At 53.0% G+C, this 26,427-nt stretch overlaps 2 protein-coding genes and 1 long non-coding RNA gene across 9 annotated transcripts in view; 1 reads left to right on the top strand and 2 right to left on the bottom strand.

Annotated features, from left to right (window-relative positions):
• Nucleotides 1–17,783, bottom strand: part of TEX264 (testis expressed 264, ER-phagy receptor) — a 33,800-nt gene extending 16,017 nt beyond the window's left edge. Inside the window, exons 1-4 of one of the 4 annotated variants that reach the window (XM_054550663.2) lie at nt 16,924–16,940; nt 15,912–16,003; nt 13,659–13,950; nt 3,562–3,783 (exon numbers count right to left, since the gene is read on the bottom strand). In XM_054550663.2, coding sequence (XP_054406638.1) covers nt 3,562–3,783; nt 13,659–13,916 — 480 coding nt within the window. In that variant the 5' untranslated portion in view covers nt 13,917–13,950; nt 15,912–16,003; nt 16,924–16,940. Of the gene's footprint in view, nt 1–3,561; nt 3,784–13,658; nt 13,951–15,911; nt 16,004–16,665; nt 17,070–17,766 lie in introns of those variants that run through there. The other 3 variants (XM_054550664.2, XM_024244345.3, XM_054550661.2) reach the window with 3 other exon arrangements.
• On the top strand, nt 17,082–22,208 carry LOC129058246 (uncharacterized). The gene is made up of 2 exons (XR_008523276.2): nt 17,082–17,563; nt 18,555–22,208. It is a non-coding gene; the product is annotated as an uncharacterized LOC129058246 (long non-coding RNA).
• RAD54L2 (RAD54 like 2) overlaps nt 19,780–26,427 on the bottom strand; it is a 130,404-nt gene continuing 123,756 nt past the window's right edge. For all 4 annotated transcript variants that reach the window (XM_024244349.3, XM_063722085.1, XM_024244350.3 and 1 more), the window contains one exon: nt 19,780–25,945. In XM_024244349.3, coding sequence (XP_024100117.2) covers nt 24,951–25,945 — 995 coding nt within the window. In that variant the 3' untranslated portion in view covers nt 19,780–24,950. The remainder of the gene's footprint in view (nt 25,946–26,427) is intronic.

Here is a 26,427-nt window from a genome sequence, read left to right on the forward strand (position 1 = left end):
ACCCCCTTCCTGGGACTTGGGGAGTGGTCTCCTCCTGTACTACAGGCTACCTCCTTGGACTCCAGCGGAGCAGCCTGACAAAGCTGAGGCATCTTCCATATGGAGTGATGGTCACACAGTACCCATGGATTCCTGGGGAATGAGTGTTCAGCCTGGGGGCCCTTAGCAGTTTATACGGAGAAAGGCAGAGTTCCAGCTTCTATAGCAGTTTGCCAGGCTGCCAAGCTGGGGAAGGCTAGCCAGAGAGCCAGAGGCTGCCATGCAAACCAGGAAAGCTGAGATCAGCCATCCCTTCCAGAATCCCGAGAGTCCTGACAAGTGCTTCTCCTTGGGCCTCTCGCCGTGAACTTCAGGTCCCTCTGTCCTACGAGACCAATCCTGTTCCAGACTCAGGCACATCTGCAACTCCCAGGATAGCAGCTGCTCTCCACCTCCCAAACCCAAAGCTAAGATCCATTCACCCCTGCCCCTCACCAGCCTCTGGAGAGGCTGGTGAGCCTGCCAAGTCCTCCCCCCGCAACTCCTGGCAGCAGGGCTCCTGGCCTCCCTCACCCCTGCCAAAGCAGAAAGCTGACGGCTGCTGTCATTCCATTTGAAGAGCCTTCACAGCAGTCCCAGATCCAGAGAGAAAAAGAAGGGTGTACACACGCGCACGCACACACAGTTAAAAGCTGTCGGTGCTAGAAGAGTCAGAAGCACCTAGTCTCATTAGTAATCTCCTTTCTCTGACCTCAGGGCAGGGGAGATGAAGGCAGGGATGGAAGGGAGCCTTATACTCTCTCCTTGCTGTCTCCTGGGCTGAGAGAGGCACAGGGCCACCCCTGTCCACTGCAGGCTGTGACCAGCAAACAGAGCTACTAGCCCCTTCCTCATCTCTCCCCTGGCTTTGTTCCCCAAGACGCAAGGTCAGGCTAAATACAGGGGCAGAGGCAACCCCCACACCTTGCTGCCAAAACAAGCCCAGGACCTTGGGCCATGCCTCTTCTGTGGGCAGCCGGCCTCTATCTTACTCTCCCCGCTGATGGCCAAGCCCACACAAGCATGCCTCACAGATGTCTCTGGGAGAAGCCCCTTGCTCTCCCCCATATCACTGGCTTCCTTGTCTCAACCCCCACTCCAGGAGCACAGCTGACAGGCTCCCATGGGAGCGGGGAGGAAGGAGGAAGGGCTTTCATCAAAGAGGTGACGTCAAAACCAGGCAACTTGTGAAGCTGTCAGGGGCCGGGAAATTTGGACAAAGGTGTCTAAAAATAAACCCCTGAAGCTAGGAAAAGGCTTTGGTGGCTGAGTTGCTTGCCACCACACCACATGCCACATGTCCTGTTCTGAGGTCTGGAACCCAAGAAGTCTCTTCCCAGGGGTGCCCCTCCAGATGGGCCCATGAGGTTGAGGATGGCACTGATAGGACTGGAGAGGCCTTCCTTGAATGAAATGGGGTGGGACTCCCCAGAGGCGGCACACTAAGCAGGCATAGGGCACTGGTATCTTCCTTCCTGTACACACCACCAGCCAGCTCGCCCCCACCTCCAGCCCAACCGCAGCCAGGCAAGCACATCCTGCCCCACAGCCCTTCTGGCCACCACCCTCCAGCTCACAAAGGAAACTCCCCTCTATTCTCCCTGTGCCCCTGCCCTACCACCGTGATAGCCCTCCCCTTTCCAGGTCTTCTCACTCCTGATTCTTCAAACCTGCCTTTGACCACCAAGCACACAGCTGGTCACCCAGGGCCTCATTTATTCATTCCTCAGCCCCAACACCAGACTCCAGGGACATCTGAGCTCCCATTTCCATCATCAACGCGGTGTCCCTTTCCCCAAGCTGCTTTGGTGAACAAAGTTGCAAGGATCCTCCAAGTGTACCAGGCTCTCACTCCCACTGACTCTCTTGTCCTGTTCCCTGACCCCTGCCACACTGGCCACGCCCTCTGCGCCTTTGCTGCCACAGGCTGTCCACTGCCTACCTGGCCCCACAGAGGCAGGGAGGCACAGGGCAGCCTCCCAGGTCAAATACTGCCAACAGGCTGATGTCCCCAAATATATCCACCAGCCCAGCCTTTCCTCAACTCCAGGCCACACATACCATTGCTGACTCCACATCCCCCCAACTTAGATGTATCTCAGGCAGCTCCCCTGACATAGCCCAAATAGCTACCTTCCCCCCAAAACCTCCCTCAGTTCCCCACATGTCAGTGAAAAGCATTACTACACACTTGCCCACCTGCCCAGGCCAGAGGGGAGCAGAGCCCTCTGTGACTCCCTCACTGCCTCTCCTTCCACAACAGGGAATCCACCCAAAGTCCATCAGTTCTATCCCAAAAGTGATTGTAAATCTCCATCCTTGTCCACAGCTCTATAGCTGCTGGGCCTGCCCAAGCTGCCACCACTCACACTGGGATTCATGACAGCCTCCTAGGCTAATTCCTTAGCCCCAGGCCTAAGCATCTCCACCTGGTCCCAGATCTGTGGTCCAGTCCCACCCTGCCCAGAGATGGGACAGCTCATCTTGTACAGACGTGGCTCCAACTGTGTTATTTTCTTGGTTGGAACACTGCAGTGACTTCCTGCTGCATTTAGACCAAAGCTCTGCCTAGAAGTTCTTATCTCCTCTCTAAAGGCTCTTCTAGGACTCTGCCTTGAGGTTATCTCCTCTGAGAGGCTGTCCCTGACCATTCTGTCCAAGTTGGTTCCCTGACTTTTCTCACCCTCTCCTTCTCTAGCACATGTCCTATTTTTGTCTGATATTTATTACCTATCTTCACCACCTCACTGTGAATGTCTGTTTCATGCACCAACGTTTCATTCACATTGTGCCCATTATAGCGCCTGGCACACAGACAATATATACAAGTTAAATGAATGAACAAACAATCATGTTCAAGCCCAAACTGGGGTCATTTCCCTAGCAACCAAGTTTACAAAACGTTTAGGGGAGGAGGGATGTGTAACAGGGCAAGCTTTAAAAAAATTTCTACAGACACAGAAACCCGTCAGATGACCTGGTGACTGGCTCTCCTTCCTCCAGGAAGGTTGGGCTGCCAGCATTGCCAGTAACCAAGTCAGGAAGTAAAGGAAACAGAGCCCGCCACTGCTGCCCCAGCCCTGGCCTCTGGGAGCAGATGTATAAGCCCATGCACAGGCAGGGCCACGGGCAATACATGATTACCTGGGGCCTGCCCAGACACTGGGAGCCTCAGGTCCTTGCTTTGCAGGCCTCCAGCAGGATGAGAATAAAGTGGCCTGTCCATTCATCTGAGCCAGGAGTGTGGGATAAGCACTAAGGATGTATTTGGTCAAAGCCAGAGCCAAACTAACCAGATCAGGTTTATGAACAAGCTCTCCATGCTCTTGGGATATGCTCCGGCTCCCAAAAGATCTTGGGCATCTGAAAGAGATGCCAACAACCTCTGCCCATCTTCCTAGCTCCACAGGTACCTGTTCCATGAGGGCCCCAGGGTGCTGCTCTCCCAGAACCACTTCTTCCTCCCATTCTAGGCAGTCCTCCTCAGCTCCACCCAAGGGGCCTGGCTGTCCCCAACACACACACCCCAGGCCTGTGCCTCACCTTGATGTAGGTGTCCAAGGCAGGATGGACACGGCGGGTAGCCAGCCAGATGGACAGGATGGTGGTGTAGGGGAAGGTGGCTGTCACCACATGGCTGGGTGCCGGGAAGGAGAACACCTTGAAGCCAAATTTCTGGTAGAGGTCGATAAGCTCAGGGGAGGGCGATTCCTCACCTTCACTCAGGATGCTGCCCACGGCACATCGGCACTTATCAGGGGGCACCTGGGGAAGCAAAGCATGGGTGTGAGAGTTGGGCAAAGGAAGGAGGCCCTCAGACCTCCTTCCTCCTGGGGCTGTGCCAGATCAGGCCTAAAAGAACCAGCAGCTCTGACAAGCCATGCAGCCCCAGATACCAGGACACAGCTAGCTATTTTCTTACTGGAACCCACCTATGGCCCCTGCCTGTGGCATCATACCACAGGACTCTCATCTATTCCTTCAACAAGCATGCCATGCCCTGTGGAAACCCAGGGATCATAGTGAGGGGTTAGACTTGGTCTCTGCCCTTCTGGAGGCCAGGAGAGGGAAGGGCAGAGAGGACCTCTAAACCATCACCCTCCACATGGCTCCACTGAGGGGGCCCTTCCACCCCACCATGAGACCCTCTGTCAGCCCCCACGCCCCAGGGCCACCAGCAGAACTGTACAGTGGCTGATCCTGCAGCCTGGGTCCAGCACAATCCTATTAGCTAATTTCCCTCCTATCTCCTGGAGAAGAGCAGGCTTCACAGGCAAAGAAATTATGGCAGGCAAGGGAGCAAAACTGAGGAGTGGGAATAAAGAGCTCAGGGCCCTCCAAGGTCATGCCCTAGGAAAGCAATAACATGTGTGTGTGTGTGTGTGTGTGTGTGTGTGTGTTTACACACATGCTTGCAGGGTCAGGACCTGGCAAGTGGCTGTGGAGGGGCGGCAGGAAGCACCTGTCAGGACATAGGATTGGGATCACTGACATCTGGGTTGCTGGTGAAATTCTGTGAAGAGATCATCCTCCCCATCCCTCTGGTAGGGCCAGCTACCATCACCAGAGCCTCTAGACTTCTTCTGCAACCCATGGCCCATCCAGGGACCTATCCCACTTCCTAAGTCCCTTCCTGGCTAAAAGCCAAGACCACTGGTTCCCCTCCAAGTCTCTGTAGGTTGCTAGTGCCTGCACTCCCCACTCTGCTTGCCTCCCTACCTAGCTTCCCTCCTCTGGCTCCCAGAAACCTCAGCCATGGAAGGCTCCTATGTGAGCCTCCAACACTTCCTAGGACTGAACCAAGGCTGCAAGTCCCAGTACTCATTTCTCCTCCTGGCATCAAGAGGCCTCACTTTGTCTCACCTACTGCTACCTGTTTCCCATGTCAGCTTTCCAGGTGCCTAAGTCTGTACCAGCCTTCAGGCTGGGCCCTCAGAGACATATGATCCTGAATCCAAGAGATTCAGCACAGACCTTGTACCCTCAATCCTGGGTTTTGCTCAACTCTAAAGGCTCCTTTCTCCCCACCCACGGCAAAAAATTTTTTTTTGCCAGCAGTTCACCTTCACAGGGATGACCCCTAAGTTTAAACAGGCTTCTCCCTCTACCTCCACTTACTCCTCTCCCCAGCCCTCCTTCCCAGCACTGTGAAGTCATTATTACCTGTTCTCACCTCTCCCTCCCATTACAGCCCTTTCCAAGCCCTCTCTGAAATCCCCTGGGGGTTTCTCAGGCCTGAATGGCCTACTCTACTCAGGCCAACGCAGCCCTTCCTTTTAGTCACAGTTTGCCTGGGACTTGGGCACCTATTCCAGCCTCTGACTTCTAAGCAGACCCTAACGGTCACCCTCAACTATCTGCAGCTCTGGTCCCCTTGCAGCCCCCTTGAAGCCTATGGCATCCAAACCTGGCTCAGAGCTTTAGTAGCAGGCAACAGGGTGTAGTGGTCAGAAACACAGCTTTAGAGAGGCAGGCCACAGTGTGAATCTGAGTCTGTGATTCTAGACAAGTCCCTCGGGTTCTGGGAGCCCCAGTTCGTCATTATCTACTTACACAACTGCCATATTAAACAAGAAACTTCACAAGAGCTTAGCCTGGGTCCAGCATTCAGCAAGTGCCCCATAATTGTTGGTTATTAGTAGCTATGACACAGTCCAAACAACTGTCCATGGCCTAGAATGCCCGACCACCCAAACCTCTGAATATGCAGCTCCTCCCTGCCTGTCGTTCAGGTTCAAATGCCCTCTTGGAGAGCCTTTCAGAGTGGCTCAGTGGCACTCTCTTCTCCCCCAGTATTTTGCTGTAAACTCTCTTGCCCTCCACAAGTCTACCTTGCACACAGTCACTTCTTTTGGCCTGAAGCTCCTCCCACCCCACCCAGAGGCAAAGGAGATCACTGCAATACCATCTCTTGTCTCTAGATGGTGAAACTGCCCTAGTCACACGCCAAGACTTGAGAATGACCAGATAGGCAGGAAGTTATCTGGCAGGCCTCCTGCTGACAAGCCAAGAGACACTGCCTGCCACAAAGCCTATCTTCATGTCCCTGACCCTACCAACCTGTGCTGTGCAAAAGAAACATCTACATAAGTCACATGGAGAAACGGATGAAAGGTCACTTGTTCTCTTCCTTTCTACAGCTGGCTTGCCTGGGTTTGAGTTCCAGGGTCTTTCCTGGGAATGCTTCAGCAGCCCTTATGGGACTCCCAGCTCAACATCCTCTTCAGTAGCCAAAAGGCAACAGAACACATGTGGTCATCTTGCTCAGAATCTGTCAATGGCTCCCAATTTACCTCTAGGATGAAACTAAATTCACAAGCCAATAGGCAAGGCTCTTTTGTAGTGGCCCACATAATACTGCACGAATTTGCCCACACACTCACCTTGCACTCCCTTTCTGCAGCCTCAGGCCCCAGCAGGGGCCAGAGCCCAGATGGGCAGGCACCTACTGAGTGTCTGCATGGCAGAGGGAGGGACGGATCCAGGCTCTGGCCCAGCCCGCCTTGCCAGCCTCCTCACCTGCCACACCCCCACACACACCCACATGAAACTATTTGCAGCTCCACAAACATGCCACATCCTCCCATGCTTCCTGCCTTTGCGTAAGCTACTTCCTCTGCCTGAAATGTCCTTCTTCACCCTATTCCAGAGTCCCTTCTGCCTGGGAAACTCCTGCCCATCCTGCAAGACTCAGCTCAACTTTCCCCTTCAAAGCCTTCTGTTGCTCTCCACCAAGCAACCCCTCCTCTCTGATCCCAAGTACCCACCAGGGAGCAGGTCTTGTGCTGCACTGTAACTGATGGCCTCCCCATCTCTCTCCATCACTCCAGGCCTCTAGGCAAAAAGGTCCAGGATCCTGCGCATACAGAAAGTTCTTGAGGCATGCTCAGTGACAGTACATGCATGCACACACAAGCCCTGCACCATAACAAACTTCCTCTCCCTCCACCTGGAGAAAAGGCAGAGCTCCTGTCACAGTGGAAGAAGGGATCTAAGAAGACAGGGCTCCCAGGATCCAGGAGGTGTGTGGGGCACAGCAGCTCCTTTCCTGGCTGAGCAACTCCCTAATTCCACAAGTAAGAACACTTCCTACCCCCTCCCCTGCCCTGGCCTAAGGAGGAGCCTAGAAGGTCTCTCAGCAAGCCTACCACCCACTAAGTGGCCCCATGCAAAGCTGAAGCTGGGAAGCAGCTGAACAAGGCACCAGCAAGGAAGAAATGGGACAGGCCCTAAAATAACCTAGGGAGTGGCAAGGCTGATCCAGTGGCAGAGGAAAGCTTTCCTGGCCTCCCAGTAAAGCCCAGACCCGCCTCCAGGGAAAAGGCCTACTAAGGCTGTCAAGCGCCAAGAAGGTTGGGATGTCCTGATGGGCAAGAGACCCCATCCACGTTGGCTCAATGCGTATCTTTATTTGGGCCTAACCCTAGGACACAGGCCTGGGCCTCCCAGCTCTACTTGCCTGCTCCTCTTCCTCCCCAGATCAGCTATTTCTCTGGGTACCTCTGCCCAGAACAAGAATTGGACCAGAACTAGTACCTATAAGGAACCACATCTGGGCAGTGGCCAGACCCACCACCACTCGGGCTAAAGACAAGCCCATCCAGGATGTGTTCTCAAAGTAAGAGTACCAGGAAAACAACAGAGGCATACCAGGCCCCAGAGCATCTCCTTTGGGCTGAAAAGCCTCCTGAGTCCCATTACTGGGAGAAGAGGGCAGTCTGCTTAGAACCTGAAGCTTCCAGGTATGAGCTAGTCCTAAGGCTGGCCCACTGCCCCTTCCTGCGTGGTGTCACAGTGCCCTGCCGACCCTGTTGTGTGAGGCTATAGTGAAGACAGCCACCTCAGGGCCCCTGCCAAGCCAAGACCTTGCTGAGTCTGGGAACTGGACAAGACTGATAATCTTCCAGGATGCAGGAATGAGAAATGGTGTCAGTGGCCCAGACCAAATGTAGTCATTGGGTTCAGGGTTAATAGAAACTGCCAACCTCAGGCCCACAACCTACACAACCTGACAGGGACAGCAGCACCATCTCTCAAACCCAGGCACAGAGGGCTGCCCTTACTCTTCCCATGCCAGCCCACTGACCCAGAGCTACCCAAGTTAAGGGGGAAAGTAGGGGCAGGGCCCTTCATTTGCACTTGTACTCCCAAGGGAATAGTGGAGCTGCACTGGCCCATGACTAGAGGGTTGATACGGGACCTCGTTTGCCCTTCTAGGTGCTACAGGTCAACACGCCAACCCCCAACTTCCCTGGGAAGCTTATGCCCAAAGGCACACAGAGACAGGCACCAGTCAGGACATGAGATGATGCAGACAGCCAGGCCAGATGACAGGACTCATTCTTCAGGCTTGGGAGGAAAGAGAGGAGTCAACAAGATACCAGCCCTCAAAGGTGAGTTTACTTAGAAACCTTTCAGGAACCTTCCTCTATAATCCTACACCTTCAAACAGAATCCTAAAAACAGCTGATCTGATATCTGACCAGGCACTCACCACTTTCCCCAGATGCTGCCTTGCAAGCATAAGCTCATTAAATCCAAACAGCCTTCTGCGGTTGGTACTGTTTTCAACCCTGTTCCTGAGGCCCAGACAACCAAGCCATTCTGCCAAGGTCACACAGCAAGGCAGTGCTGAAGTCAGGATTCAAACTCAAGCAGACCAGCTTCAGAGCTGGGCCACACAACCCAGAGGCATCCAGGAGTCCCAGAAATTGGCCCTGGTGAAAGCGGGCTGCACAATGGCTTTTCCCTGCACTGTGCCGCCTCACATGGCCCAGACAACCTGCAGAAGGCTGGGACTAAACCAGAGAGGCAGGCAGGGTCCCTAAAAGTACAAAGTCCCAGTGGCACGAGGTCCTCAGGCAGGACTGGATGTCAAGTGTGACACCTACCTATTAAGAGCTGGCTATTGGGCCATATCATTATCAATTAGCCCCCACAAAACAAAAACCCTGAGGTAGGGATTCTTTTATCCTCATGTGACAGATGAGGAGACATACTCAGACAGGCCAAGTGACTCACCTAAAGTCACACATTGGTTAGCAGTGGAGCCTTGATTCAAACCCAGAAGGGCAAATCCAAAGCCCCTTCCTCTCACACCTCATCTCACCTCACCTCACCTCAAGGACAGTTCTAGTGGGCAGAGAGGAGCTCGTGCTTCCAGACCTGTCCCACATAGTTAACCTGCTGCACAGCAAATGCCTGGACTCCACCTGGCAGAAAATAACCATGGAGTAACCAGGATAGGGGGCAGCCTGAGCCCTCAGGAAACATCCCAGCCCACATTCCCACTGCCTTTGTTGAGGAGGTCAGTCCTGGGAAATCCTACTCCCTCACCCCTTCCCAGGCTCCATCCAAACTAAGTGCCTCCAGGGAGGGCAGGGAGCCTCCTCTCCACACACACTGAGGGAAGAGGGAGTGTCACACAGGCCTACATCAGAACTCTCACCAGCCTCTGTGAGGCTGTGGTCGTGCCAGCCAAATGACCACAGGCCCCTGCAGACCTCGTGGCCCTGGGCCTTGGTTCTCATTGGACTAGGAGAAAGGGGGCTTCGATGGCAGTCTTGTTTACTAAAGGCAGAAGCAAGTACCACCAGTTCCCCAACCCACTCCAAGCCTGGAGCAAACACCACCTCCTAGGTAGTAGATGTAAGCAGCAAATACAGGCCCACTTAGGCCACATAAATTGAGCTAGCTGCCACACCCATCTTGCCCCAGCCAGGCTCCCCATATAAGCAAGCAGGCAGGTTACTTAAGCCCCAAACACAGCAGCGGAGGTGATGGTGGCACAGGGTGGGGCAGGAGGCAGAGAGCCAGCCTGGCAGACAGGATGGGCCCACAGGCACAGTGACAGCAGCCCAGCCACTAGGGCCTGTCCACAGGCCAGAGCTGGCCAGGATCAAGTGAGGCACTCAGGGTCCTCTCAGCTCCTTCCTTCCCCTCCAACACTGAAGGCTCCCAGAGGGACCAGGCCCCAAAAGGGAGCCTGAAGTCACTTTCCAAGCTCCCAGCACCCACCCCAGAAGCAGGGCTGAAGGCAGAGCAGTTTTTCTAGTCAGGACCCTTCCCCAGTCATGCAAGGGCAGTATGGACCAGTGTGTGTAAGGGAGCAGATCTGTGACTGACATCCGCCTACATGTGATCCTTATCTCTGAACTCATCCCCCGTCGCTTGCATATCTTGAAGAGGAATGGCCCACACTCCGTGAATGCTGGGCTCTGAGGTGGGTGAGTACACCCATGAGCCCCTGCCAGGGTCTGTCCACTTCCCAACAGACTTCTTCCCCACCTTCCCATCCCCAACCATGCCAAGGCTTTCAGGGATGGAGAATGGAATCCTTCCTCCTGCCTCACAGGAACCACTCACCCAGACCTGCAGCCTCTTCCCATAAAGGACTCCAGGGCACAAGGCTAACAGCTCCAGCAGCAGCTACTATGAACAGGCCCACAGCAACTGCCACTGTCCAACCTTAGTGGTACCCTTTCTTGTACTACTTCCTGGGTCCACACCCAGCCTAGGTGGGACCAGCCTCCTCCCTGCCCAGCTGAGTACAGGAAGAGGCATGGCTAGGGAGCTGTCCGTCACACCTCATGGGGGTGGGTAGCATCTAAAGCCAGGTGGTATCTCTTACCTGGTTACTCACCACCTCACTCACAGAGCCTGACACAGCCTCACTGCCTCCCCACACTCACAGAGAAGCAGGTTCTGGCTCCTGTTGCTCTGGGCTAGGGAAGGACACAGTGGGGGTGGGACACTCAACAGGTCAGCCTCTATTCTCTTTCTCTGAGAACCAGAGCATGTCCCAGGCTGCACACTGCTGGTGGAGGTAGCCTAGGGGGCAAAAAGCTTGGGTTCTCAGCCCACTCCAGGACCAGGATGGGGCCTTTCCTCTAGGCTCCTAACACCCACACACTGGCAGGTCCTGGTCCCCATGGTACCCTAGTGCCCAACACAGAGCCTGGTACAGAGCAAGTGCTCAGATATTTGTTAAATGAAAACAAAAACGTATGAGATCAGTACCTTACTCCTACTATCTGAACCTGTTTCTCCCTCCATAATATGGAGTGTGGACCAGGAGGCCTCAGGTCCTTCCGGACCAGTCTGTGATAGCCACGAGCACCTGACGCCTGGGGGTCCATGGTTCCCTGAACCTGTTACAATCTCTATCAGGCAGAGAATGCACTGACCAGCTCCCAGAGTAAATGGGGACCCAAGTGTCCCTGAGCCATCCCAGGTGCCAGTGTGTGACCTAGCTCTAAATGGGGACACAGGTGTCTTCCGGACTGACCCAGGACTGGGATGGGCAGGGTCAGAAGGGCCACCTTGACTTGTTCATCATCCTCTGTGCCAGCCAAATGACCACAGCCAGGCCAAGGGTCTAGGTTTGCTCAGTCTGACCTCTCAGCATGTGTTAGCACAAGTGGTTTTCCCACCCATGTTTGTTGTTGTTAAGCATCTGTTGAGGGCTAAGTGCTGGGGTAAATGCCTCACCTATATCACTTAACTCTTCTCAGTCTACTATGAAGCAGGTATTTTATCATTACTCTGCAGACAAGGAAATAGAGGCTCAGAAAGATTGTGTGATATGCCTAAGATCACTCAGCAGGACAGTGATGGGACAGAATCAGAACTTGGGACTGCTAGTCTCAAGGCTGTGCTCTCAGGCCACAGTCCCCCAGACAAGCACCCAAGTCAGACTATGACCAACCAACCCTGGAGACCCAGGGCCCACCCCATGGGGTCCACCACATCTCTGGGAAAGCTGCAGGAGGCAGTGGCCAGGCCAGAATATCCCATGCCAGGCTTCTTCCATCTCACTCTTCCCTAGACCAGCCTCCAGCACTGACCCCAGGGTACCCTGCTGCCTTAGCCCTTTCCCATCCAGGAATTAGCACCTCCAACCCAAGAGGCAACCTGTTGATTCCAGAACAGGCAGACACGCCAATGAGAAGACAGCCAGCTGCAAGGACTCCTCTTGCAGAAGGCTCTGACTGGGCCAGGTGTGGAAGGAGGGGCAGGGGCTTACACAACAGAGCCCTTGAAGGGATGAGGGTCACACATCTGGTCTAGAAGCTCCCCATAGCCCACTGTCTGTCCCATCCCACTCAGGCTCCAGTGCTCCCAACTTCAGTTAGTGCCATCTCCTGGCCATGTGACTGCAAAACCTCAACCAACCCATGTCACCTCTCACCTGGGCCCAGCCCAATCTCTTCTATGGCCTCCTGCCTCATCTCCTTCCCTCCTCCATCTGCCCTTCAGCTAATTTCCTAAAACAAAGGTGGCAAATTGTGCCACACCCTTCTTCTCAACCTGCTGTACTTCCCCACCACCTGGCTGGGCAAACCCTTCCACCTTTCTCCACCCAAGACACGTCTACTAACCACAATTCTCTGGTCATCCCTTGTCTTCAGGCTCTTGCTGTCGCAGTTTTCTTAGCCAAGTACCCCTTCCCAACAAAGCAAAATTCTACTTACGTGAGAAGGCCCAGCTGAAATCTACCCCTTCTCTGAGCCTCCCCAGCAGACTCTTGGCAGCCTCCCTGAACCTACAGCTCAAAGTTCTGTGGATATCAAGCACAGTGTCTTGTTGGAGAATCACTTATGTGGGGCTGACATGTCAGCCACACAGAGCTTCCTGAGGGCAGAGTCAGGTCTGATTCATCTCCAGAGTGTAGGTGTAGAGTAGAACCTGGCACAGAGAGGGAACCAGCACATCCTGTTTCAACTAGTGCCCCAGTAAGCCGGTCAGCACACATTGGGTAGACTGCAGGGCTTGTCCACTTGAGCTCTCCAGGCAAGAAAATCAGAGCTGGGGATTCCAAATGCTTGGTCTGGCATAGCTTAGTAGTAGAGGCTGAAGAACCCTTGACAGAGCTGCCAGCCCATCCAGCTCTGGGCAGCACAACCCCATAGCATAGCAGTAGGTTACATTGGCAAGCTCTGACTCACCATAGGTTGTAAGAACAGCCAGACACCCACAGGGTGCTAGTTAATGCTGGATTAGTTTTTGACTTCAGCATTCTGAACATTCTAAGTAACTCATCTGGCTCCACTAGCCCCCTAGGCCATCTCCCAACTAGGCAGCTTGTGGTCTAAGGAAATGCCATATCACTGGGTTGAGGGGCATCAGAATGGCTGAAGAGGTAAGATTTCAAGCCCCATGCCCAGGGACTGCCCTCTCAGCCCTCAAGGGCCTACAACTATGGCAGAAGAGCTGAGGGATGGAAAGCACAGAAACAGCAAGATGTAACCCCAAAGAGTGGGCAGAATCTGAATGGCCTGGCCTTAGAGCACTGGCCCCAAATGGAGATGGAAGGAGGGATGACAAGAAGAGGAGGCAGGGGACGAAAGTCCTGGCAGAAGCCAGGGATTCATGGTGGTATAGTCCACTGCATTTGGAAATCCACAAGTAGCCATGGGCAAGGGGAACCAGACCTGGGCAAATAGAAAGCCCACAAATGGATGCCGGGAGCAGAAGTCCAGGCTAAATCTGGAAGGCGCTTCAAGCTCATAGAGGAGGGGTCTGCAGGACCAGCTTGAAGATTCTCTCACCCTTTCCTCAGCAACCAAAACTACCCTCCCCAAAGAAGCCCTGGCCCACCAGGTCCATCCATGGGGCAGAACCCCATGGAGGCTCCTTACCATGTGGGGGTTGTCATAGTAGACAGCGATGGAGCGGAGCTTGGGAGAGATGCTGCAGCTCTCGGTGAAAAGCCGCCCAGTCTCACCATAGGGCCCCATGTGGAACTTGTAGGCCACAGTGACGTTGCGGATGGGGGGTGACCCAGCACTCACTTCCACCCCAGCCAGTAGCCCTGAGTACCCGGCAAAGGCCAGCAGCGTCAGCAGCAGTAAGAGAGTCAGGCCCCCAATCAGGCCCAGTAGTAGCAGGTCCGACATGGCTCTGGACCCCCAACACTGCACCTCAAGGCAGCTGCAGAGGAGAAAGAAGGGAGAGGAGGCTGGTAGCCTACTCTGACAATGTGCCCACCTGCCCGCCAACCAGTTCTGGCCCAACCTCCTCAGACCTGCCTTGGGTGCTCTGACCCAGAAAGGGGAGGGGCCAGAGGTGTTTACACAGAGTGACCTAGAAGGGAGCTACAAGGATGACTGAAGACACAAGCCTCTTTATTTCTTAATCGCAGTTGGTGAGGATCTCAGAGCAGCTCTAACTGTCAGCTGGCAGCCCTGGTCACACCTGGGGAAACTGAGTCATAGAGGGGCACAGGAGTGAGTCAGCCAGAGACATACTCCAGGCCCTGACAGGTCTCCCCCAAGATGTACCAGATACCAGCCAGCCTGCCTTTCCTCCACATTACCTCTTCCTCCCCACAGCTGAGCCACGCCACCAGCCCAGCCTCCCCAAGCCTCAGGGACGACTGCCAGAGGGAGGACTGGCAAATGCTAGGGTCCAAACACTTATTAACGAACGGGGAAACCATAAGGAACAGAAACCTGTGAGGGAAAATGTGCCTCAGGAAGAGAATTTCATAAGAAACTCTCCTTTTCTAAGTACATCTGGCCCGCAGGGACCTTGCTATCCAGCAAGCTCACCCATCCAGAACCAGAGGAAAGACCAGAGCAAAACGGCCTGAGCAGGTAGAACAAAGTCCAACACTAAGCTTCCCAGACTTGAACCACCAATGTTAACAAGCTTCATCCCAATTTTCCAGCCCATAGAAGAAACAGTGAGTAGTAAGAGGAAAAGGCTGCTAAAAGGGGAGTCGCACAGCAGGAAGAATTATCCATAAGAGGAAAAGAAGCTGTTCAAGAGCAGGCCCAGGAACATAACACAGAGGCCAGTGTGTGAGCTATTCAAGGCAGGCTGCCTAGGTCTCCAGGCAGCTTGAGGCCAGAGGCCTAACCCTCTTACACAGAGGGCTTGACCTGAGTTGCCCGGCGAGGGGGAAAAATCACAGCCCAGAGAAGACTGTTTAAAGAGGAAGGGAGCCATGTGACCCACTGGGGGGACATTCCCACCCCAATTATTTAAAAGTAATATTTAACATTTAAAAGGTTTTGAAGCTAAAAAGGCCACACTGCAACTTTGTGGAAAACTTAGCTCTGTGGAATTATTTCTTCCCTGTGGGTGCTGGGTGTTGATTTTACGCTAAAAAAAAATTGTCTTTGGAGTCAATGAGCACACAGTATTTGCTCACAAAGAGGCAAAGTAAATTTCTAAACTTTCGGTGTCAAGAAATTGAGGTGTTGTCCACTAGTCTCACCCATCTATGCTTCTACCCAACAGTATCTCTTTCTTTTCTGCCTGTCCTACTCATCTTGTCTCAAGTAACTTTCATTCCAATTTTCTTTGATAATGATGACAAGTCTTCCACTGAACGCTTACTATACGCCAGGCACTGTCTAAATGTTGAAACAAGCTACTTCATTTGTCTTCAAAGCAATCCAAAGAGGTAGGTAAGGCTAAAGGTTCAAGTGGTTAGAGGTTAAGAGACTTGCCCAAGGTAACACAGGTATTAAACAGAGCCACGTGGACCAAAATGCAGGCAACACAAGCCCAGACAGTCTGACTCCAGCCCCTCATCTCCACTTTCTCTCTCCTCTCTGGTGACTGGCTTCCAAAAAGGCTCCAGCATTAAATCCTTGTTGGACATCTCTGAGCCCAAAGCTGGAAAACTCTCAGCATCTAGGCCCCCACTTGCCTTGGGAATGACAAGCCCTCACCCTGATCTGCCATCTCAGCTGAACAATTCCTGTCTCCTCAAGGAAACTTAGTATCTACCCTTCTCTTCCTCTCACTTCCCAAAATGCTCAGAAAACGAAAAAAAAAAAAAAAAAAGCACCTGGGGGTCTCAGAGCCTCAGTCGGCATGTGGAGAGGTAACATGAATTTCCCCTATATTCAAGAGAAAAGGAAGAAGGTCTGGGAGCTCACCTGAAATGCCAGGCTCACTTTTAGTAACTGCTGGCATGCAGTGCGGCAGGGGCCGAGCGCTCCAGTGCTGGGAGCTGAAAGAACAGTCACCCCTGCCCAGGAAATAACCACTGAGCCAACCATCATGCCCTGATTACCCTCCTCAGGGAAAGCCTACCGGTGCCTCTAAAGCACCCTCGTCCCATTCTCAAACCCCTTGTGGAAATCAGAAGCCAAACCTAGCTTTACAATGTCAGGGCTCTTCGCTAGAGCTCTGGTCACGCCCCTCTTCCTGGAGGACTCCAACCACACTTGACGCCCAGAAACTGCCGCTGCCGCTGACCTTGGGCAGACTGCGCCCTCCCTCTAGCCTCGGTTCCCCCTCCGCTCAGAGGCCCGGGATGGACGCGTGCGGCCGGTGCCGGCCAGCCTCAGGGAAGGCTGCGCCCAGCCATCTTCCTGGTGCCGCTCACGCGCGCGGCGGCTGAGGGCCGGGCCCTTAAACGGCCCCCGTCCTGGGCTAAACTTCGGTGCTAGCAGAGGGCGGGAGGACTATGGTGGGTGGGGGGCCGCCGCCTCCCACTTTCGGATTCCAGCCCCTGCTCATCCCGGGCCTCGCCTATTTACTCAGAGCCTTTCTCTTCGCCCACCTCCTCACGGAGCCCCACGCACATCTGTAACTTAAAGGACGCTAAAGTTTGCAACCCAGGCTGCGAGGCGCGGCCTTGGGGGACGGGGGCGGAGTTAAAACGCGACTCGCGCCTCTTTCCCTCACCTCCACGGCCCCGGGGCATGCCCTGCACCGGTGGCCGCGGCAGTGGGCTGCCCGGAAGAGTAGGGGCTGCCCCAAGGTCGCATCCAGGCCCTCGGACCCGGCCGAGGCCAGCTGTGGGCAAGACAAGATGCAAAGAGCGGCCCGGGCCGCGGGGGTCACGGAGGGGACACGGGGAGTCCTGAGGTCGCGCTAGGGCGGACACGGGGGTCCCAGACCTACGCCCCAGCGGGTATGCCTCTTCTCTTGCCCGGCCCTCACCTCAGCAGCCGCCCGCTGCGGACGCCGATCCGCGCAGGCGGCTCAGGGCTCGGTTACGGAGCCTGCGCGCGCCCGCCGTGCACGCTCGCTCCGCCCCCTCTCGCGACGGGACGTGGCCGTGGCCGTGGGCGCGTGCGCGCGGGACCCGGAGGGCGGAGGCCTGCCCCGCCCCGTCTCCATGGCAACGGGCGTGTGCCCAGCCCCAGCGCTGGCTGCGGCGGAACCCACGGCGTACCTTCCCGCCTCCAACAAACTATGCGGTTGCTGAGGTTGATTTAGCAACACCCCAGGGCATCTGGATTGGCATGAGCACCACAATGACAGCCTGGCCCAGGCTCGGGTACGGGAGGCAGCCCAGTGACCCGCAGTAGAGGGCCAGGCTGGGGACCAGGGAGCTGGGGCTGAGGAGAATTTGTACAGGCTAGGGAGGTGCAGCACAGCAGTATCAGCCTCTGGCATTTGTACCACCTTTAGTCCTGCCACTTTCTCTCACTGTGGCTTCGCAACAGACTTAGGAACCAAGCAAGGCATAGGTGAGGAAGCTGAAGCCCAGTCTGGGCTCGCGGAAGAAACTGGTGGATCCAACCTCTGCATAGCGCAAATATCTGCTTCCTGCCTCCACCCACCCATTCCCACTTCCGTGAGTATATTCATCCATCCAACACTTATTATTACTCCTTGCCAGGACAGTTCTAGGGGCTGGGGATGGAGTGAACAAAACCAAGGTTCTGCCTTCCTGGAGTTCACGTTCCATGGGAATGCCCTTCTTCCAGGCTCCTCCCTCAGTGCCCGGGTTGTGGCTGGGGGAGGCTGGTCTACCTTTGTGGTTTAGCGGTAACTTACGTGATTCCCACGTCAAGTGTAAGCTCCTTGATGATTGGTTCAATCTTCACCTCAAATTTCTGAGGACCTACAAACTACAAAGCACTCTTCTAGGGGCCCAAAGATAAAACGCTCCCCTCGTGAAAATCCCGGACTTTTGGTGGGAGGTAGGGAAGGTGACAACTATGCTCATAAGCTTGGCTACAAGACCGGCGAGGCCAAGAGCTACTTTGGTATCCTGACAAGGACTGATGTTTGGGAGGGGATCCAGCAGATGGGAACACCACGAAGGTGGTGGTGGGAAAAGTCAGCAGTCACAGGGTGGTTCACCTTGTGGATCCCACTACTGCACCAGCAAAGAGCAGGCTGGGCACACAGAGGCAGTCAAAATCCCAGCTTCCTTTCCCTCTGCTTCATATTCTTCCTTCCGCAGGCAGGGGAGTTTGAACCTTATCCACAGGGCCAAGCCTCTCCCAGCCCTCTAGGCAAACTGGCAGAACAGGCAGGTGGCCCCTCACAGGCACTCCGGGCTGGGCCAGTGCAGGTCGCAGCAGTTGTTTTACCTATGAACATCAAGCACATGGTCAAACCCTCAGCTTAGGTGCCCCAGGCAGGCAGGCTACACACTTGGAAGCATTTCTTTTGACACAAGGAGCAGCCATGGCCTGGGTTCAGAGACTGACAGCCTCTGCCTGCAGGGTCTGCGTGGTCGTTTCTTCTGCTTCTCAGAAGGTGGTGAGCTTTTCCCAGGAAACCATTATAAGGAAGTGCCCATTCTTTATCTTGTTCTCTCTGCTCACTTCCCTTAGCCTGATTGGGGAACTCTAGAGCCCCACATCAGAGTTGAACATGTGCCTCAGGAGCTTCAGCACCTCTTTTGTGGAAGGAGAGTCCGCTGGTGACTGGGGCTGCAGGCCATGACATCAGCCTGCCCAGCTTCACCTCAGGCTGCTTCCAACAGTGCCAAGTGAAGTCGCTTGGCAGGATCCCTGCAAGGCAGCGGCTGGCCACCAGGAGGCAGCAGCCTACTCTGCAAGGCACTTTCTTCATTCCAACCCCTTGTAACAGGTCTGAGGAAACCTGTTCGCCCAGCCATGTACTGCAACCATCCTCCACTCCCAATCTTATCTCCCAATAGCACAGATTCCCCTATCATGAGTCCAGACTTGGCCTTCATCTCCTCTTGCCTTCCTCTGTCCAAGGAATCACTACAGAGATTCTTTCTCTATCCTTCTTTGTAAATTTCCAGAAAATTGTTTCCCCAGGTGGCCCCTCACAGGCACTCCGGGCTGGGCCAGTGCAGGTCGCAGCAGTTCTTTTACCTATGAACATCAAGCACATGGTCAAACCCTCAGCTTAGGTGCCCCAGGCAGGCAGGCTACACACTTGGAAGCATTTCCTTTGACACAAGGAGCAGCCATGGCCTGGGCTCAGAGACTGACAGCCTCTGCCTGCAGGGTCTGCGTGGTCATTTCTCCTGCTTCTCAGAAGGTGGTGAGCCTTGAAGAAATTAAACAGGAAGCTGGAGTAGACTGTCCCTTCTTTCCCTCACCTCTCACACTCCAAAGCTCTGGTTAACTCTGTGGGCCAGTGGCTAGATTCCCCAACACGGATGACAATTAGAGAATACACATGCAATAAGAATGCTTTCGCTGCCACCAGCCACTCACAGACACACCATCTCCCACCCTCTGAAGGCATTGTGCCCAATCCCCAGCCACTCACTGTCTAGTCAGTGCTGCCCCTGCAGCACTTGCCTTGGCTGAGGACCAGCTAGCTTCAAGCCACTCTGAAGTCAGCTTGCTGTTTCCCCTGGAGCCTGGTAATACATCCTTCTTCAGGTGAACAAAAGCAGAAAAAGCCCAGCGAACCCCACTGCAACAAAGAGCCTGCCAGCAGTCTTCCTTCTGTTCCTGCCTATCTCACCACCCAAGGGCTATCCCAGAGCCCACTATGTTCTAAGATCTATTCCTTTCACCACCACCCAGCCAAACAGCTATCCAGACAATTCCTCGATCAAACAACACTGCCTTCTTGAGTTTAAATTTTATTTTACAAAAAGAGAAATAAAGAAAACTGATAGGCAGTTATACTGACTTACAATTGTTCTGTTTGCTTTTTTTTAAAAAAGTGACATGAAACACAAGTAAAAATAAATACGTCATAGAAACAGCCAGTTGCCCAGTCTCTGGGGCAGGAGCGCCTGCCCTGCTGAGAGGAGGGAAGCCCATGATCACACCAGCAGCTGGATCACCCAGCCACGGATGCTCCTCAAAGCCAGGCACAGGTCCCAGGCCTCAGGGGCGTCCTGAGGAAAGAAGACGGAAAACCAAAGCCAGGTGCCAGGACCCTGGGGCCACCTCATTATCCCCTACTCCTCCTGGCAGCAGTCTGGTCTTAGTGGTTATCCATAGCGACCCCCCTTAACCCACCTGGACCCTCTTCCCCTGACCTCTCTGAAGATGGTACAAGGGAAAAACCTGTCTTGGGCAGGCTGGGGGGGATTCTTCTGGTGAGTCCCCAGCCCACCCTGAGTAACACAACCAGGTAACAGTCATTTTACACCCAGGTGCACATGAGCACAGCACACACACACACACACACACACACACACACACACACACACAAACACACACACAGCTGGGCTGAGCTCTCTTCCAGGGAGGGTCCTGGGTCCAGTCACAGTATGAGGTCCTCTCTCTTCTGAATATCATCCCAGTAGTGGCAGCAGAGAGTACCCAAACCTCCCCAAGCCCTCTGCATTGCAGACACTGCAGCCTGCTTGGCTATCCCTCCGCAACACACTAGATTACTATGTCAAATAGACCCGCAAAAGGGAAAGGTGCACACTCAGGTCCCTGAAGAGCAAAGAAGTTGGACACTGCCTGCTCAAGAAGTTCATCGTTATAAGACTCAGGTATTCATAAAAGGCCTAGGGCCAAGCTAGTAGCACAGAAAAGCCGTTAAAGGGATCACAGCAGAATACACAGGGCAGAAGAGAAGAGTTGGCAGCAAGGGAACGGAGTCTGAAGGTGACCAATGGAGAGCACAGCATTCTCAGTCCTTGAGGTGCTGATTCCTAGGAGTAGTCAGCAGAGGGTCAGAACATCTCCCGGGGGTCCTTTTGGGGAAGGATGACTTCACTTAGTTTTGGGGGTGAAGAGCCACTGAGCTGGGTGCACAGAAGGCCATGGCTCAGAAGGGAAAGACTGATCTTCTGAGAAATCAAAAGGAAGTGGGGGCCAGGAGCAGTGGCTCACGCCTGTAATCCCATCACTTTGGGAGGCCAAGGCGGGCAGATCACTTAAGGTCAGGAGTTCAAGGCCAGCCTGGCCAACGTGGTGAAACCCCATCTCTACTAAAAAATACAAAAATTAGCTGGGCGTGGTGGTGTGCACCTGTAATCCCAGCTACTTGGGAGGCTGAGGCAGGAGGATCGCTTGAACCCGGGAGTGGAGGTTGCAGGGAGCCAAGATCACACCACTGCACTCAAGCCTGGGTGACAGAGCAAGACTCTGTCTCAAAAAAAAAAAAAAAAAAAAAAGTGGGAAGCAGAAGGTAATATCCAGAACACTAGTAACAAGGAATGTAAAGCCCCCAGAAGACCTTCCCCATGGGATGAGGACTCAATTTCAGAGCAATGCCAGGTTTGAATAGACTGACACAGAGGGCCCTTCTCTGCTGACAACTTTGGGAGTGATGGTCCTACCCAGGCCACTTAAGTTTGGCTAAGTGTTTCAACCAATCTGCAAAACTTTACCCCAGCACTTTGCTTCCTGCTCCTGAATTGAGAAATTTCATATTTAGTTGTGAATCACAAGCATATAGAGACTCCACACACTAATTCCTAGGGAAGAAAGCTCCAAGGACCAGATAGAATTATCCTTAAATCAGGAGATGATGAGATACATGCCTAAAAAGCATAATTCAAAGGGGTGTGGACTTCATAGATATCCAATCTAAAGAAAATGATATGACCCAACATGGTTCACTTCCTTTCTTAAATAGCTACTTTGTCCCTGTTCAATTTTTATCTACAAATACATTAAGAAAAGGAAATCAAGCATCACTATAAATGGTAAACCTCAATCATTAAGTAGTACTGTGTTCCCCAGGCTGACAACTTGGCTAAACCAGATGAATGGGGCTTGAGAGGCCCTTGAAAACATTCCATGGAAGGCAATGGTAAGGGAAAATGCCTAGGCCTGATTTTCTGCCCTCCCTCTTATCACCAGCCACCCTGCCCCCCTCAGGCCTGGATAATGGGTGGAAGACACCACCAAGTGTTTATGATCAAAGAAACTATAAAACATGGTTCTTAGGCTCTGAGATACTTCCTGCTTCCCTCACAAACATGCTTATGTTTGGTGTGCATGCACATTTGCCTACCAGCACATATAAAGAGACAGCGGAAAAGTCAGAAGTGTTTTCAGGTTCTTTAAAAAAAAAAAAAAAAGCAAAAACCATGGACCTGGTAGCACTCCAATTTCCCATGATTCCAGCCCCAACCCCTCTACACAATAGAAACTGCACATATAAAAGAAAGCCTTCTCTAGTCAGGTCAGCCTCCCAGAATGACGGCCTCTGCTGAGTAGAAGCAAGACCCAGTCCCTGGAACACTGGATAGACAGTAGGCATGTGCTGCCTCTCAGAATACCCATTTACTTTCTGTCAACTTCAAAAGCCAAGCCCATCCCTCCAGGGAATGGTTTCAGTTCCCGGCTGGGAAGGTTTCCGGATTCTTGGAGGCTAGTACAGTGATTTCCTAGAAGTGAACACAGAAATACCCCCTTCTCCCGACAACACACACACACAGACATACACGTGCACACACGCATTTCTGGGATCCCAGTGCTCCAGGGCCTGAGAGGCATGAGTGTAACCCAGGTTCTGAGTGTGTCCTATAAATTGGAGATTCAGTCTAACTCACTCCTACTGCACCAGCCTCAACCTGAGAGCCCACTCCAACTGAGTCCCTTCACCATCCATTCTTGGGATGCATCTGAAAGAGAAAGCACTGGTTGGAACTGCTATTTTTAAATTATTAAAATAATTTGCATAGCTAAATTGTAGATCTAAGGCTTCCATGAGTAGAAGAGTTAAGTGTCTGGCAGGGTGCTTATGAAAACACAAAGCTTCTTAAGTTCCACTTTTGGTGTTATTGGACAGCAGACAAACACACATATACACATGCACCCCATCCATCATCTGCTTGTGTCTTCTCTGAGGATAATACCCCAGAGTCTGCTAAGGCCCTCCAAAGATGGAAATGGGCTGGTCAGAAGAGCTGCAGGAGCTACTACTGGGATGACCTGACTAAGCTGCCTTCTGGGCTGGAAGAGGCAGGTACAGCACTTGCCCATTAAGGAGGGAGCCATGGGTAAGTGATAAAGCTTTAAAGCCAAAGTTTGTTCATCATAAAGAACTGTCTGGCAAAGTCTTGGGGTGGGGGATACAGAGTGGGTGGGGACACCAGTAGGAAGACAGCCAGTGTTTATGCTTAAGGACTAGACGACCCTCCCCTGGCAATGGCAATAAGGGGAGACCCAGAATGACTGGCGTGTTCTTTTAAGATAAAATCCAGACTTAGGGCTCCTACAGAGAAAGGGCTCCTCCATGTTCCTTCAAAGATGGAGGCAGCAGACACCAGGCCTACATGGACCACCTGAAGACATTTTCTAACAAGAAATCAAGTCCGTCAACCCAGCAACCACCTATCCACAGCTTCACTATTCAGCATAGAGAGCCAGCCTCTAACGTCATCCCAGGAGGACATAGCTCCAAATCTGGGATCTCTTACTTCCCAATTGCAAACTCCATGATCACAACTTTCGATTTCTGTGGAATGAGTCCCACCCTCCACTAACTATCCAGTCTCAGGATTCCCTGATCTTCCTGAAAAGCCATCTCTCAAAAATATAGTTGTTTAATCCAAACCTTGGTCAAACCTAACTCTTTCCCTGGTCAATTTACCATCCATCCAGGATTGTTTTTCACCAGTGGCTATAGGGTCTGGGATATCTTAAAACTTCCCTTTCTATCACCTACCCTCCTTACCCCTAACCTCCCCCCACCCCCAAATAAACAAGACACATGAAAACTCCAAGTAATAAATAATTGCCCATAAGAAATAAATTAACATGGAGCTCTCTAAAGGGGAAGGAAAGGAACAGGAAAGACTACCAGGATAGGCAGCGGGGGGCTCAGTTCTACCCTGGTGAAAAATGTATTTTCCAGCCACAACTCTGTGACCTTTCATTCACGTACTGCAGTGCTTCTCCCTCCCAGCCTCTGCACACAGACAACCTTCCACGCTGGAAAGGGACAGCTGCTCAGAGATAGCCACTGGGGTTAAGAGACATAGATTGGTAATGCCCATTTTCTCTCATGAATTTCCCCAAATTCTCACACAAATGTGGCTCTGAAAACCAGGGACTTGAGTTAGCTGGGCCTTCTCTTCACCCATCCAGAAGGAAACGTGATTTCCATGGCTCTTCTGGGCTCACCCTGATGTTCATACTAATAGGTGCCATGAACCACCAAACTGACTTCCATTTAAAGAAAGATAAATTCATTTTTCAGTTTCCCTCTTAGTTCTTCCCTCCCTCCCCTCCCACCTTCACCCCTGCTCTGTTCCATACATACACATACAAAATAAACATACACACACACACTCACAAACACACATACCTGGTCAGCTTCCTTCCCACCCCCTAAAAAGACCCCACTTCACATGGGGTCACAGTCTGCTCCCCCTACCCACCCTCCTTCTCTCACTCATTCTCCCTCCCTTCACTCCCCTCCCCAGGCCAAGCTAAGTCACCTAGTAAGGCAGCTCTCTTGGGAAAGAATGTTCCCAAAGACAGAAATGGGATGTGCGCTTCTACACTCAGATGGGCGAGCAAGCAAGCAGACAGCATAAGCAAGGCAGGAAGGAAAAGAGGCTGCACTGCCCCTCCATCCCTGTTTTGGGTCCCTGATTTCCCGCTATTGCTGCTCTGTTGGACTTTTTTTTTTTTTTTTTTTTTTTTGCCTCTTTTGTTAAACAGCAACAGAGCTCTGCCACTTTGGCCAACCACCCTCCTTTGTCCTCTTTCTTTTCCCTCCTGCCAAGTGTCCTAGTCTCAAAAAGTCTAAATCACTGCCTTCCAGCTTGGTGGGCAACCTGCTGGGGGCCCCAAGTGAGGTGGGAAGGGGCTCCCTAGCTATTTCCCAGTGACCTCTATCACATCATCGTCTTTATCCTCATCATCATTGGAGCTGAACCCCACCTCGGCAACCTCATGAGAGTCAAATGGAGGCACCTGGGACCGAAGGAGGCCACCAGCTGGGTAGCCTGCATGTGGGGACATGTAGCCTGGATAGATAGACATGCCCCGCGAAAGGTTGCTGGGCAAGACAGGAGAAGGAAAAGGCGCAAACATCCTCGGCTCGGACAGGAGTGGCTGTGAGAATGGGAGTGAATAGCTGGGTAGCATCCCTGGCACAGAAGGGTTGAGCATGAAGGAGGGGTTGCTGGCAGTGACTGAGGTAGCCGTGGAAGAGGAACTGACGGGGCCTGCTGGCACCAGAGGGTCAGTAGTCACTGGAAACACCAGGCGGGCATCTGCCAGCAAATTGGACAGCTGGTAGTAGGAGGGGGTACTGCCCATAAACAGGGAGTTCTCCCCAGCCTGGGAGGTGAAGGGGGTGGTGAGGTTATGGTTTAAGGAGACGGGTGGCATGGCAAACCCGCCAGAGACTGGATACCCGTGTTCATACGGCTGCACGGGGGCTGGCAGATGACCCTTCCTGGACCGCCGGCGGGATGACTCCTGGGCAGCAGGTGGTGTGGCCAACTTTCGCTTATGGCCCCTTAAGTCCAGCACTGGGTGCCTGTCACCACAGGGCTGGCCAGTCACCAAGAGGGAACTATTGAGGCAATGACCCCCTAGTCGAGGCTCAGTTCCGAGAGCTGTCCCGGGAACAGCACTGCTGTCCATAAGTTGGGCCGGGGGGCCAGGCAGGGCGGCATTGGTGCTTGGGGAGCTCTGACGGGATTCCCGGGCAGCAGCCACATCTGCATACTGCTGAAGCTCACTGATGATCTCTGGGCTGTCAGGAGAGACGGGCCTGGCCAGCCCCTCAGGGTCGGGGGCTTTGGGTGATGAGGCACTGTGTCTGCCGTTGCTTGTGGACTCGCAAGAAGGTCCCTGGGAACCTGGGGACAAAATGTAGTTAACTGAGAACCAGAGTGGCCAGGGAGAGAAGAAGGGTAAAGCAGCAAACTCTATTAAAAAAAAATCCTGTCCTGTAGTCCCCAAAATTCTAATAGTTTGATGTCTGAACAACATCACCCAGTCAACCTTTTCCAGTTACAAAGAAAGAAATTCTCTGATCCCAGAAATAAGTCTATCTATGACAAGGCATGTAACTTTTCTGCACCCCAGTTCCCCAAACTGTAAAACTATACCAAAATGAATCCTATGAGATAAGGGATATGAAACACTAAGAGATCATTCTTAAAACTAGTCAAACTTTTTCTGGCAGTAAGAGACAGTCAGTGATCAATGTGGGGGAAAGAGGAAAATCAAGCTAAAAAGCAGTTCATTCTGATTTGAAAACAAAACAAAATCCATAGCTATGAAAGACAACTGGGACAAATGGGAAATCTCAATTTTGGAATACTAGGTAATTTTATGG

Source organism: Pongo abelii, chromosome 2, assembly GCF_028885655.2.
Source record: "Pongo abelii isolate AG06213 chromosome 2, NHGRI_mPonAbe1-v2.0_pri, whole genome shotgun sequence".
NCBI lineage: Eukaryota > Metazoa > Chordata > Mammalia > Primates > Hominidae > Pongo > Pongo abelii.